This window comes from Pinus tabuliformis, chromosome 1_2 (assembly GCF_031772625.1).
Source record: "Pinus tabuliformis cultivar Carrire ecotype Pingquan chromosome 1_2, CPIR1, whole genome shotgun sequence".
Taxonomy (NCBI): Eukaryota; Viridiplantae; Streptophyta; class Pinopsida; order Pinales; family Pinaceae; genus Pinus; species Pinus tabuliformis.
Genome location: NC_142298.1, coordinates 197,770,772 through 197,782,456, shown reverse-complemented (window position 1 = coordinate 197,782,456; position 11,685 = coordinate 197,770,772). Strand labels below are relative to the sequence as shown.

General features: G+C 37.1%; 1 protein-coding gene across 2 annotated transcripts; it reads right to left on the bottom strand.

Moving 5' to 3' along the window:
• Nucleotides 1-5,502: 5,502 nt before the first annotated feature.
• On the bottom strand, nt 5,503-10,802 carry LOC149205166 (putative ADP-ribosylation factor GTPase-activating protein AGD6). 2 transcript variants are annotated; one of them, XM_089394925.1, is made up of 4 exons: nt 10,194-10,802; nt 9,561-10,123; nt 8,682-8,771; nt 5,503-6,415 (listed from the first exon to the last, which is right to left on the bottom strand). In XM_089394925.1, the coding sequence occupies exons 1-4, from the start codon at nt 10,504-10,506 to the stop codon at nt 5,807-5,809; spliced, it is 1,575 nt and encodes a 524-aa protein (XP_089251051.1). In that variant the 5' UTR covers nt 10,507-10,802; the 3' UTR covers nt 5,503-5,806. The 2 variants fall into 2 exon arrangements, with proteins under 2 accessions (XP_089251051.1, XP_089251052.1); XM_089394926.1 differs by having other exon boundaries at nt 9,561-10,084; nt 10,194-10,797.
• Between the last annotated feature and the right edge of the window lie 883 nt (nt 10,803-11,685).

The following is an 11,685-nucleotide window of genomic DNA, read 5'->3' as shown; positions in this document are numbered from 1 at the left end:
TAAAGATAATGTTTTGGTTTTAATACAAGTTATGATTCATAAGAGCGTAGACTAGATTGAGGAATGTTTTAGTGTCTATTGAGGAGAGTGTAAAACACCATTGTGAAAAAGTTGCATTCAATAGCTATGAAACTCTCCCTTTGCTATTGGATTGGGGTTGGGGTATTTGGTTGGCAACAAATGCAAAGGATTTTGAAAATGACAACTCTCCATTGCAATGTGTTATTTGAAGTCTGAACATCTCAGGCTCTCCTTTAAACAGGTTTTCACTGTCAAGGTACGCAAAGTGTGGAAAAACTCATTGATAGGAGGAGAGCTTGGTGACCCATGCTGACCTTTGTATGGGAGGAGAGGGGGTTCTTTGGTTTTTTTATTCTCATTCCTTAAGAAATTGACCAACGTCAAAATAATTTCTCAGAATTTAAGTCATTGAAATTACTTCTTACTCTGGCTCTGGAATGTGGATTATCTCATTTCCAAGTTTTTGGAGATTGCTTGCTAGTGATAAAATGGTTAAGAAATGAGGACTTTGCTCTTCAAGAATCTATTATATGTAATTTTACTTTATATGAAATAAAAATTACAAAAATTTCCTATGGATGAAAAAAAATAGTTCATCTCTGAGCAACCTAAAACCCTGGTGCTTCCATGAAACAGATTAACGCTACAAGGCATTGATATTTTGATATCCTACTGGTGGTCATGAACAATTGTACCACTATTTCACGATTTTAACCATTCCTGTAAGCCAATAACAAAGGGTTGACTTAAGAGGCAACTACATCACAAACCTATTAAAGTGTCTCGAGTGTCTTGGAACTGTCATGAACTTATCTATAACCACAATAGCAACAAGTTCAGCATATTCCTTTGTGTTTGAAGCAACATTTACAACAAATACACCAGGACAAGAAAAAGGAAGCAAACCTTACTGTGTTTGAAGCAAAAATTAATAGCACGTAAATCAAGACAGGAAAAAGAAGCAATCCTCGCTGTGTTTGACGCAAATATAATTAATTGTTCATACTCTGAGACACGATGAAGGAAATTTCAGAAGGAAAAAAAAATGGTAAAGCCTTCCTAATCAAACCAGTCCTAGGGCCATCTTACAAAATCTTTGATGTTTATATTATCTACCACAGTCAACCATTAAAAAAAACACAGTAAACCTCAGAAGGATAACTCGATTCAACCCAAAGGCATAAGGGTTTCCATTCCCACCTAAGGAAATTGTTTTCTCCAAAGATATAAAAACATACAACTCCGGCATTACAGAAAAAGGATTATTCCTCTACAACGACTCACTTGTCTCCTTTCTCCTAAACGCAGGGAACAGTGGGCCATAATGCAATGCAGTACACATTATTATCAAAACACCATACAAGCTCTGCAATTTGGTAAATGATCATTTTACTTCTATGGATATACCAAGAGCCAATAATGAAAATTGGTATTCTCTGATGGAGGCAAAGTGTCAAGGTGGAAATCGAACAGATAGAAACCGATCTGCAATTTTGTACCAATTGATCAATTATAGTGTTCAACAGATCTAGCATTTTATTGCATGAAACATATCAGAAACCAAATTATACCACCCATGCAATATAAAAACATACAACTCCGGCATTACAGAAAAAGGAGTATTCCTCTACAAAGACTCACTTGTCTCCTCTCTCCTAAACGCAGGAAACAGTTGGCCATAATGCAATGCAGTACACATTATTATCAAAACACCATACAAGCTCTGCAATTTGGTAAATGATCATTTTACTTCTATGGATATACCAAGAGCCAATAATGAAAATTGGTATTCTCTGATGGAGGCAAAGTGTCAAGGTGGAAATCGAACAGATAGAAACCGGTCTGCAATTTTGTACCAATTGATCAATTATAGTGTTCAACAGATCTAGCATTTTTTTGCATGAAACATATCAGAAACCAAATTATACCACTCATGCAATATGGTTCCCTTGTTTTGTTGTGATAAAGATGATAGACTTTATATTCAAGACAAATCTATTGGTGACTCTGTACTGATTTAGTTGATTGGCAATTGGGCAGTGACATTGACCCGGTGAATTAGGTTTAAATTATTTATGCAGGCAAACATTCCCAACTCCAGATGTGCTTGTAAGATTCAGATTTGTGCAGTGCCATTGTTATTTGACCAATGACTTCCAGTAACTTCCAAAAATATACCGTTAACAAGGTTTAAGATAAACACTGAATAAACGTTTTTTAATGAGCTAATTTGGGAAAATTAGCAATATAAGACACATGGTGCAAATCAGAGGCAATGAGACAAAATAAGAAAAGAATCGCATCTTGCTTAAAAAAGAAAATTCAAGGAAAAATACAAACATGTAACAAACTGAAATTAGATTTAAGAGCGTCAAAGAAAAGATTGAAGTCCTTTCCTATTTGCTCAAGGGTATATGCTAAACTCTAATCACTTCTCCTATGCAAAGGTTCAAATATATATATATATTGTAAGAGCATATGGCCTAAAAAACCGTATGTTTGAAAGTTTATGCAAGATATCAACATATACACGTTTCTTACATAACAAGAGAAGTATACCCTCCCACCTATGAGTAGATTTTCAATATATATGCATATTTGAGCAATAAATAAAAAACAAAACCGGTCACACTGCTCTGAAAATAATATACTGGGAAGAACACCCATGCGTAGACGAAAAACTCAAATGGGAAACGTTATCTCAAATGCAGTATTATTTTTTTCCAAAAAATTAGGCCAATCATTGAATAGATAGAAACAAACATTCAAAAATGGAAAACAGCTTTGAATTGCACCTACTTCATGGTTGCTTAAGTGATGGAAACATATGCATATGATCAGGGGTAAACAGACAAGGTAGTGGCTTCTGGGAACACTAATTTTGAATTTTCAAACACTGAGTCAGGCAGGGGCCATAAATGCAGACATGGAGAATACTCTTGTATTTCCAGCCACCCTGAAGATATATGCAGCAATTCTTTGAATGGGTAAAGAACAGAAATCCTTTCTGCCTCATAGTAGGGCATGTCTTCCCTCAATTTCCTAGAAGAAAATGTGGACTTCAGCCAATTTGCTTTACTGGCATTTGTTTTATCCTGATCCTCAAAGTTCCAATACCTTTATCAGTTGTGAGAAGAATAGACCATCCCAGTTCATCTGGTTCCCTCACCTGGCAGCACCTCATGTGTTGGATGTAAAAAGAAAAGAGTAGGTTTACTCTGAAATTTCTCGCAATCTGGTCACTGTACTAAAGGTCTCTGTCCTGGGCCCTGGCATTGGAAATAAAGATAGAAGTTATGGAAGAGGACTGAGGTTTGGGGGCATAGTTTAAAGGCCCAGCATGGAAATTTTAACAACAAAAAAATTGGTGCTCTCCCAATCCCACTTGAGGCAAGACTTACAGATCGCTTACTTCACCTCTCTTTCAGAGAGTTTCCCAAAACAATTTGGTAACACACCTGGTCAATTCATGTCAGTGGGATACTATTGCAAGAGATGCGCTGTAATCAATGCTAGGATGTGATGAGGACCTGAGCTAAATCTCAATGGACAATTCTGGAGAGAACTGAGCTGGTTTTAATAATTTTTCTTCAGACCAGAAAGCAAGTTATGAAACCATGGCAGTTAATTACAAAACATGTCATGACTAGAGTCAAATAACAGCTTCTTATAAGAGGAAAACTGAGAAAAGATTATATAGAAATATGGGCCAAATGCCAGACATAGGTATATTACCAAAATCAGTGAAATAGCATTTTTGCAAGACAAGGTCAAGCAACAGAAACGCAGGCATTTCTCTACCTAATAGTGGCATTATAAAAATAAAGCTATAAATTTATAATAATAAAAAACACACAAACAACATTATGAATATAATTTGATTCATAACATCGATACGTTGTACGTTTTGGGTTACTTTTAAGTCTTTTATGAATTTAGATTGACTAAATTATTTTCTTATCTGCATAACATGTGCATAGTGCTAGGGATTATTGGCTTTCCCCAGATTTAAGGCAGTAGATGAAGCAGAAGATAACTTGAGGTCAGGATCAGAAAAAAAATGATCTGTAAGAATCATCCTAGGATACTAAAGAAATGCATTCCCAGAGGGATCCACAGTAGAATGGAATTCTATGTCAAATATTCCAGGATCAGCTGAAAATTCTGCAAATTGGAAATCAAGGAAAGGTCTAGTACCCAAGAGATAACAAGAATAGCAAGCAAAAGTAGATCAGGTAAATCCTATGAATACCTCCCAGAGTTTCTCAACTGTCAAAGAAACCAACCTTGTTTTCATAAGCTCTGTGAATTACTGTCTATGGGTTTGGCTATGATTTAATATTTAGCTTTATTATAATGATTTATGTTCTGGTTTTCTGGCTAAAGCTTTGCATAAGATTTGAACTCTGCTAAATCTGTTCAAAGGCAGTACCAAGGTAGGGTCTGGTACCCAAGAGAACAAAGAAAAAAAAGCAAAACTAGATCAGGGAAATCCTATCAATAAGTCGCTAAGTTTCTCAACTGTCAAAGAAACCAGCCTTGTTTTCTTAAGCTCTGTAAGTTTTTTACTGTCTACACGTTTAGCTGCGATTTAATATTAAGCTTTATTATGCTTTATGTTTTGGTTTACTAGCTAAAACTTTGGAAAAGTTTCGAACTCTGCTAAATCTGTTCAAAGGCAGTACTAGCTCTAGCTCTTTGATATACCCAGAACTGTATTCAGATCTCTTTCTTCCTTAACATATTTACTGTCTCCATCAAAAATAAGCATATACAAATGGCAATTATATTTCCAAAATATGCACGCATTTAATCAGTCAGGAAAAAAAAGATAAATACATTATACCCATCTCAATCTCATCAAACTCTAGTTGCAGTTCTGATAAATGCATAACTATATTAAGAAGTCTTTTTCTTCCTCTATATATTTAACGTCCCAATCAAATAATAAGAATATACACGTGGTCAAGTGTATTTCCAATATATATATATATGCACTTGATCCATCAAGGAAAATTAAGCTTCATCTGAATCTCTTGAGTCTCTAGTTCTAGTTCTGATATACGCATTTGATTGTGTCTATATGCATGCATTTGATCACTCAAGGAAAATAAAGCTTACTATATTATACTCATCTGAATCTCTTGAAAAGATATCTATGAAAACATTCAAATGGAAAACAATATGACTGTGCATGCTGGATCTAATAAGCATTCAAAAATTTTATGATGTTAAGATAGTTGTACAAAGCAGGCATCATGGTGTTTTACTGAGATTATAAAAATAGGAGGCTTCAAAGGTACGATTATAAGATTTGTAAAAAACTTATCCAAAATGTTTAGCAAAACTTTACTAACAATCATCCATTTCAGAGATTATGTAAATTGAGAAACACAAAAACACCAAATATCAAAACCCTCGTATATTAAATGAATACAAAAAATGAACTTATAACATAATAAGATATCAGACTTCTTACGATGCTGAAATATGACATCAAATGAATATCGAATATTTTTATTTGCAAAAATACAATATCTACCATGTCATTATAAAGCGAATAATCTATACTTCCAAAATTAAAAGAAGAATGCATGTCTTTCGATTCCTTTACTGACCTTCCCTCCCACCCATTGTTGGTGACTTAGAAACAGAAGCAGGGAGAGGTATAAGACATAATCGGGCATTCCCAAGGGCAAAACCATAAATAAATTTACTCCAACCTTTACACTAGAGTACCTAAGAATTGAGTATGCTAGCATATTGTAGATGCAACTAGGTTGCCTTATTTAAAACCAGCATCTGTCCAGAAAGAACCTGCATTCCCATTGTTGCCATGGGTATGACCAGCATTTCTGCCCCCTGAACCACCAAAAAAGTCATCTTTGTCATCATCATCCTTAACATCATCCCATCCAGCCCAATTATCACTTCCTGCCCCAGCTGTCTCCCCTTTAGATCCTTTTACAAAGCCAGTTTCTGGCTCCTTTCTAACACTCTTATCTGTATATGAATCATTCCGAATCCCTGATTTAGGACTGTCACCCCAATCATCCCAAGCTTTAAAACTGTTGTTTCCACTGCCCCAGTTATCAGAAGAGTGCTTAGATGTATTATTGCTGGTAGACCAAGGATCTGAGGAACTCCCCTCTCTCACTTCATGATAGTCACCATTTGCATCATTCATTAAAGCATTGGGACTTTGACGTTGGTACTCTCCTGCATTCGCATTCCAAGGCAATCCTCCTTCTTTTGTATAAGCTTCAACTTTTTGGGAAGCCATGGCGACAACTCCCTTCATTATTCCCCATGTCTTGGAACCAATCTCTGTAGTCTTTGCAGCAACAACAGAGACTGTTTCATTTACCTTTTGATCATATCCTCCTTCTCGAACCTATGCAAACAAAGAATAAATTAAATAAAAAACAAATATTAAGGACCCTGAACCACATATATGAGGACAACACGAGGGATTGAAAAGCAGTAAATTTAGTCTCAGATTCTTAGATCAAGGGATACAGTCCGCTTACGCCAAGAATACAAGGTTTAGGCAATAGGAAAGTTTAGGCAATAAAAACTTAGGGACTTATTGATAGGATTACAATAAATTATGTAGCAAATTATTGATGTGATGAGGACCTGAGGTAAATCTCAATGGGCAATTCTGGAGAGAACTGAGCTGGTTTTAATATTTTTTCTTCTGACCAGAAAGCAAGTTATGAAACCATGGCATTTGCAAAACTTGTCATGACTAGAGTCAAATAACAGCGTCTTGCAAGAGGAAAACTGAAAAAAGATTATATAGAAATATGGGCCAAATGCCAGACAGGTATATTACCAAAATCAGTGCAACAGATAGCATTTTTGCAAGACAAGGTCAAGCAACAGAAACGCAGGCATTTCTCTACCTAATAGTAGCATTATAAAAATGAAGCTATAAATTTATAATAATAAAAAACACACAAACAACATTATGAATATAATTTGATTCATAACATCGATGCGTTGCATGTTGTGGGTTACTTTTAAGTCTTTTATGAATTTAGATTGACTAAATTATCTTCTTATCTGCATAACATGGGCATAGTTCTAGTGATTATTGGCTTTCCCCAGATTTAAGACAGTAGATGAAGCAGAAGATAACTTGAGGTCAGGATCAGAAAAAAAAATGATCTGTAAGAATCATCCTAAGAGACTAAAGAAATGAAAATTCCCAGAGGGATCCCAGTAGAATGGAATTCTATGTCAGAAATTCCAGGATCAGCTGAAAATTCTGGAAATTGGAAATCAAGGAAGGGTCTAGTACCCAAGAGATAACAGGAATAGCAAGCAAAAGTAGATCAGGTAAATCCTATGAATACTTCCCAGAGTTTCTCAACTGTTAAAAAAACCAGCCTTGTTTTCATAAGCTCTGTGAGTTACTGTCTATGGGTTTAGCTATGATTTAATATTTAGATTTATTACAATGATTTATGTTTTGGTTTGCTGGCTAACGCTTTGTATAAGATTTGAACTCTGCTAAATCTGTTCAAAGTCAGTACCAAGGTAGGGTCTCGTACCCAAGAGAACAAAGAAAAAAAGAAAAACTAGATCAGGGAAATCCTATCAGTAAGTCCCTAAGTTTCTATTGCCTACACCTTACCATTGGTTTACAATAAATTATGTAGCAAATTATTGATGTAAATCACTGTGGTAATATTATCGCAGTTAGACTGGTCTGCTGTAGTTCAAATCAAATTAATGAAACATCATGCATGATGCTCATCTTCTTTTACTACCAAGAAGGACTACCTCATGGTTTTTAGCAAAAGGGAATAAATTAAATGCTCAGTGACCAGGTCCAAATTTAAAATGAATTCACGAGCAAATGAATTGAAGAGGCAACATATCCAAACCACAAGTAGAGTTGCAGGAATGCAAACTGCACTCAATCCTCACAATGGCAGTCCCTGAGTCTGCAGGCCTGACAGCCAATATCTGTCACCTGGTTATGAAAATTCTGGTTGCCCACATCTGTCACCTGGTTGTGCTACTGGCAAAGATAATTTTCACAAACAGGTGACAAATGTGAGCAAAGGAATTTTTCAAAACCAGACAATGGATGTGGGCATCTAGAATATTCACAACCATATTGATGGATGTGGAGCACTGGAGAGGTTACACAACCAAGTAATGGATCCGTGCAGACAAAATTTTTGAAACCAGACAACAGATGCAAGCAACCAGAACTTTCACAAGACAACGGATGCAGGCAACCAGATGAAATTATCTTCACAATCATGTTGGACAGTAAATTCCATAAGCCCTGCTTAGAATAATGAACTGCATCTCATACCAATACTTCACTTGGGTAATGAATTAAATCTTAGAATAATGTTCACTAGGATTTACCTGGAAGCATAGTTAATTCTGTAATTATAATTAAAGATTTAACTTTGACACCAATTACACACTATCAACCTAGATTCTAAACAAATCTGTAATCTTGGATAATCTAAAACCCCAGTTAGCGAACGCAATAACAAAATTGGACAATTATCCCCAAATGCTACGAATATCATGTTGCGAACGTTCTAACAAAAAGTTCAGCCACCTGACGCATCTAAATAACATACTGAAGAAATGATAGAACTCTATGCTTACGGGGTTGCAGAGTTTACCTTAGCGGAAATGTCCTTAGTACTTGTTTGAACCACATTAGCAGCAGACTGTGCAGCCGATGCAGCAACCAGTGACAACCGACCTAGCCCCTGAACAGATAGCAAAAATGCATCAGAAAACCCAGAGAATCTAGCTCCTGATCCAAACATAGTATTTAATAGATAGCAGAAGAATAAGATACATCCACATATATGTGCCAGAACTTGAAGTATGACTCTAGGCAAACATAAGGTCTACAGAGTGTTAGAGTGGATAATGATTTCCAATTAAATAGGAAGTCTGCGTCACAGCACTAAGACACCTAATCAATTGCTTGAAGAAAAACCTAAGAAGCAAATATAGAAAATGGATCATAATCTACTAACAGCCAAAAATTATCCATATAGTAACTTTAGTATTTCTGTGTGCCAATCACAACGTACCAGATCCGGAACAATAAAACAATCATGGCAAAAAAAGTCCATAAGATCAATATCCTCTATAATCTAAATTTCAAGCAATAGAAAAATCAAAACACTGAATTCGCGAGGGCGGATCTCAAAGATCGGATTCTAAGACGAAGCAATATAACATCTTCACATGTTTGTAACTAGGAACCACGTGATCGAATGATCAAAATACAAGTTAACAGCCATGAACAAATGATCAAAATAATCCTAATAAATCCATCAGACTACTTCCCCCCATTGTGTGTTCTTCCTTCGGGTTTTTCATATGGTCGTTTGGTAAAACCTCTCATCTTTGAAGGCAAAGTTCAAATGTTAAGTCCAAACTCCCATGTTGGCTCCCCACAGATCAAAAAATGCATTTACCTAATTGTTTTAGAAAAGGGAAAAGAAACATTGGAGGGATTAATTGTGTGTTTTTGCCTTGCTGACCTGAGAGACTACAGATACAGTATCCTTAAGAACATCACCCTGAGCAGTCGTGGACGGAGGAGGCCTGCTGGCAGTAGATCCAAAGCCCACATACTTTCCACCTTGAGATGGGGGTAACCCGGCAGGCCTACTCGCATTTTCTGCCTGCTTCCTAGCAAAGAAGTCCTCTTTGTTTGCCGCAGAGGCCTCCAATTCTGATCTGCTGTAAATATTGTCCGAAGATCGAGATCGGGCCGGACCTCCACCACCGACACCGCTGCTGTCTCGAAAGTTCCCAGCAGATTGATTTCTCCTCATATTATCACTACCTCCTCCTCTTGATTTTTCTTCCCTGTCCCAATTGTCCCATCCAGCCGATTCCTGCCACCCAGAGCCAGAGCCAGAATATCCCCCATGACTTCCACTTGTCAAGTGGGAATCTTTCACATATCCTGAGGGAGGCCTTCCAGCAGTCTCTTTCACTACAGGAGGAGCCGTCCATGGCCTCCCTTCCGCCAGAGCCTGAATCCTCTCTCTGTAAATGCCTGGCCATGGTTTTTTTCTTAATACCCATTTCATAGATGCTGAAAACACAAGAAAATTTCAAAAACAAGAAAAGAAAACCCAGAACCCTAAAAAGAAATTCACACATACCTGCTGACTTGGTGTTATACTTGGCAACAATGTCTGTTTCCTTGAGAATTCCATATTTTGCAAGGAAGGAATTGAAGGATTCATTGCCCCCTGCCTCCATCTTCTTGATCTGGATCTCCGACCATGAATCCATTGTCACTGATCTCACAAAGCTTATGTGGACTCCCAGTCCCCTGTGTTTCCCCGAGCATTCCAAGCACATGAAGATGCCATAGGACACAGAAGCCCACTGCGGATTCTTCTGTGAACAATCTACGCAGGTTTTGTTCCCTACCTGTGCTTGAAGTTCCCTGAGCCTCCTAGTTGCGGCCATTTTCGCAATTAATCTCGCGATCTAAACACCTTCGCCACTCGAAGATACGGGGAAGAGAAAGGGCCAATCTTAGGCACAGCCCAATTGGGTAACAAGAGCTCCCCAGATGGCGAGGTGGGCATTCGCCAGACCGCCGATCTGAGGAGTGCGGAAAATGCCCCTACAGTCTCCTGCTCCGGTTTTTACTGATAATCGTAGAGAAGCACCATGCATCACATTATAAAAAACCCACCACTTCCGGGGACTGCGGAAATATTCTACAATATACTATTTTATGAACATATTCTGAAATATACTCTTTTATGAAGCAGGCAACCAAATTTTTGCCCCTGATAGATTCTAATTATTGAAAAATAAGCCCTCCGTTATGAAAACAAATGATTTATTTTTTTATTTTTTTATTTTTTTAATTTTTTAATGTTGTTCTCTCAAAGCTAGATGTACTTTACATAATAAACTTTTCCCCCGCAAGTTCCATGATAATAATTAAAAGAGTTGGTTTTAGTGTGATTTTTTTTAGAAGTTTTTATGGTAAGTTTTTTTGGTATAATTTTTCTAAAATCTGACAGGAATTTATTGAAATCGCAATCACAAGTTTGATGGGTAATCATGTGCAATCGAAGTGACGTAGAGGTTTTTTAGGGTGTTTCAGGGTGTTCAATCCATATATATAGTCAAAAAACTAGTTTAAATAACACAAATAAAGGAGCATGAAGTCGATCGCTACCTCCCTTTCTTTGATATTCTTATCTCGAAGAATAGTGATGGTTCCCTCTCCCACCGAGTGTTTCGTAAGAAAACTCATACGGAGCAATATCTTCATGCTAGTTCCCACCATTTCCCAGCTCAGACGTTGGGGTTCTCAACACCCTTGCTACTTGTGCCTTAAGGATCTCTGATGAAAAGAGCTTCGAGGAGGAGAAATCTCATCTCCTTAATGTTTTTGTTGAGAACGGTTATAGTAGGCACTTGGGTCAGAAGGCTTTCCTCAAAGCAACTAAGAATTCTGTAGCTAAAAGAGATGAGAAAGAAAGGATTCCCAGTGTCCATCTTCCGTTTGTTCAACGGACTACGGATAGGATTGCAAGGATTCTTAAGAAGCATAATGTCCCCTCGACCTTTAGATCTCTCAATACCATTCGTAAGTCCCTCAGATCTGTGAAGGATCCCATCGACCCC

What these genes read in the sequence shown, in the direction of transcription:
- LOC149205166 (XM_089394925.1), bottom strand. Translation starts at nt 10,506, where the DNA reads ATGGCCGCAACTAGGAGGCTCAGGGAACTTCAAGCACAGGTAGGGAAC. An exon ending in GTATAACACCAAGTCAGCAG is followed by an intron (nt 10,124 to 10,193) that starts GTATGTGTGAAT and finishes TTGTGTTTTCAG; the next exon opens with CATCTATGAAATGGGTATTA. An exon ending in CTAAGGACATTTCCGCTAAG is followed by an intron (nt 6,416 to 8,681) that starts GTAAACTCTGCA and finishes TTGTTTGCATAG; the next exon opens with GTTCGAGAAGGAGGATATGA.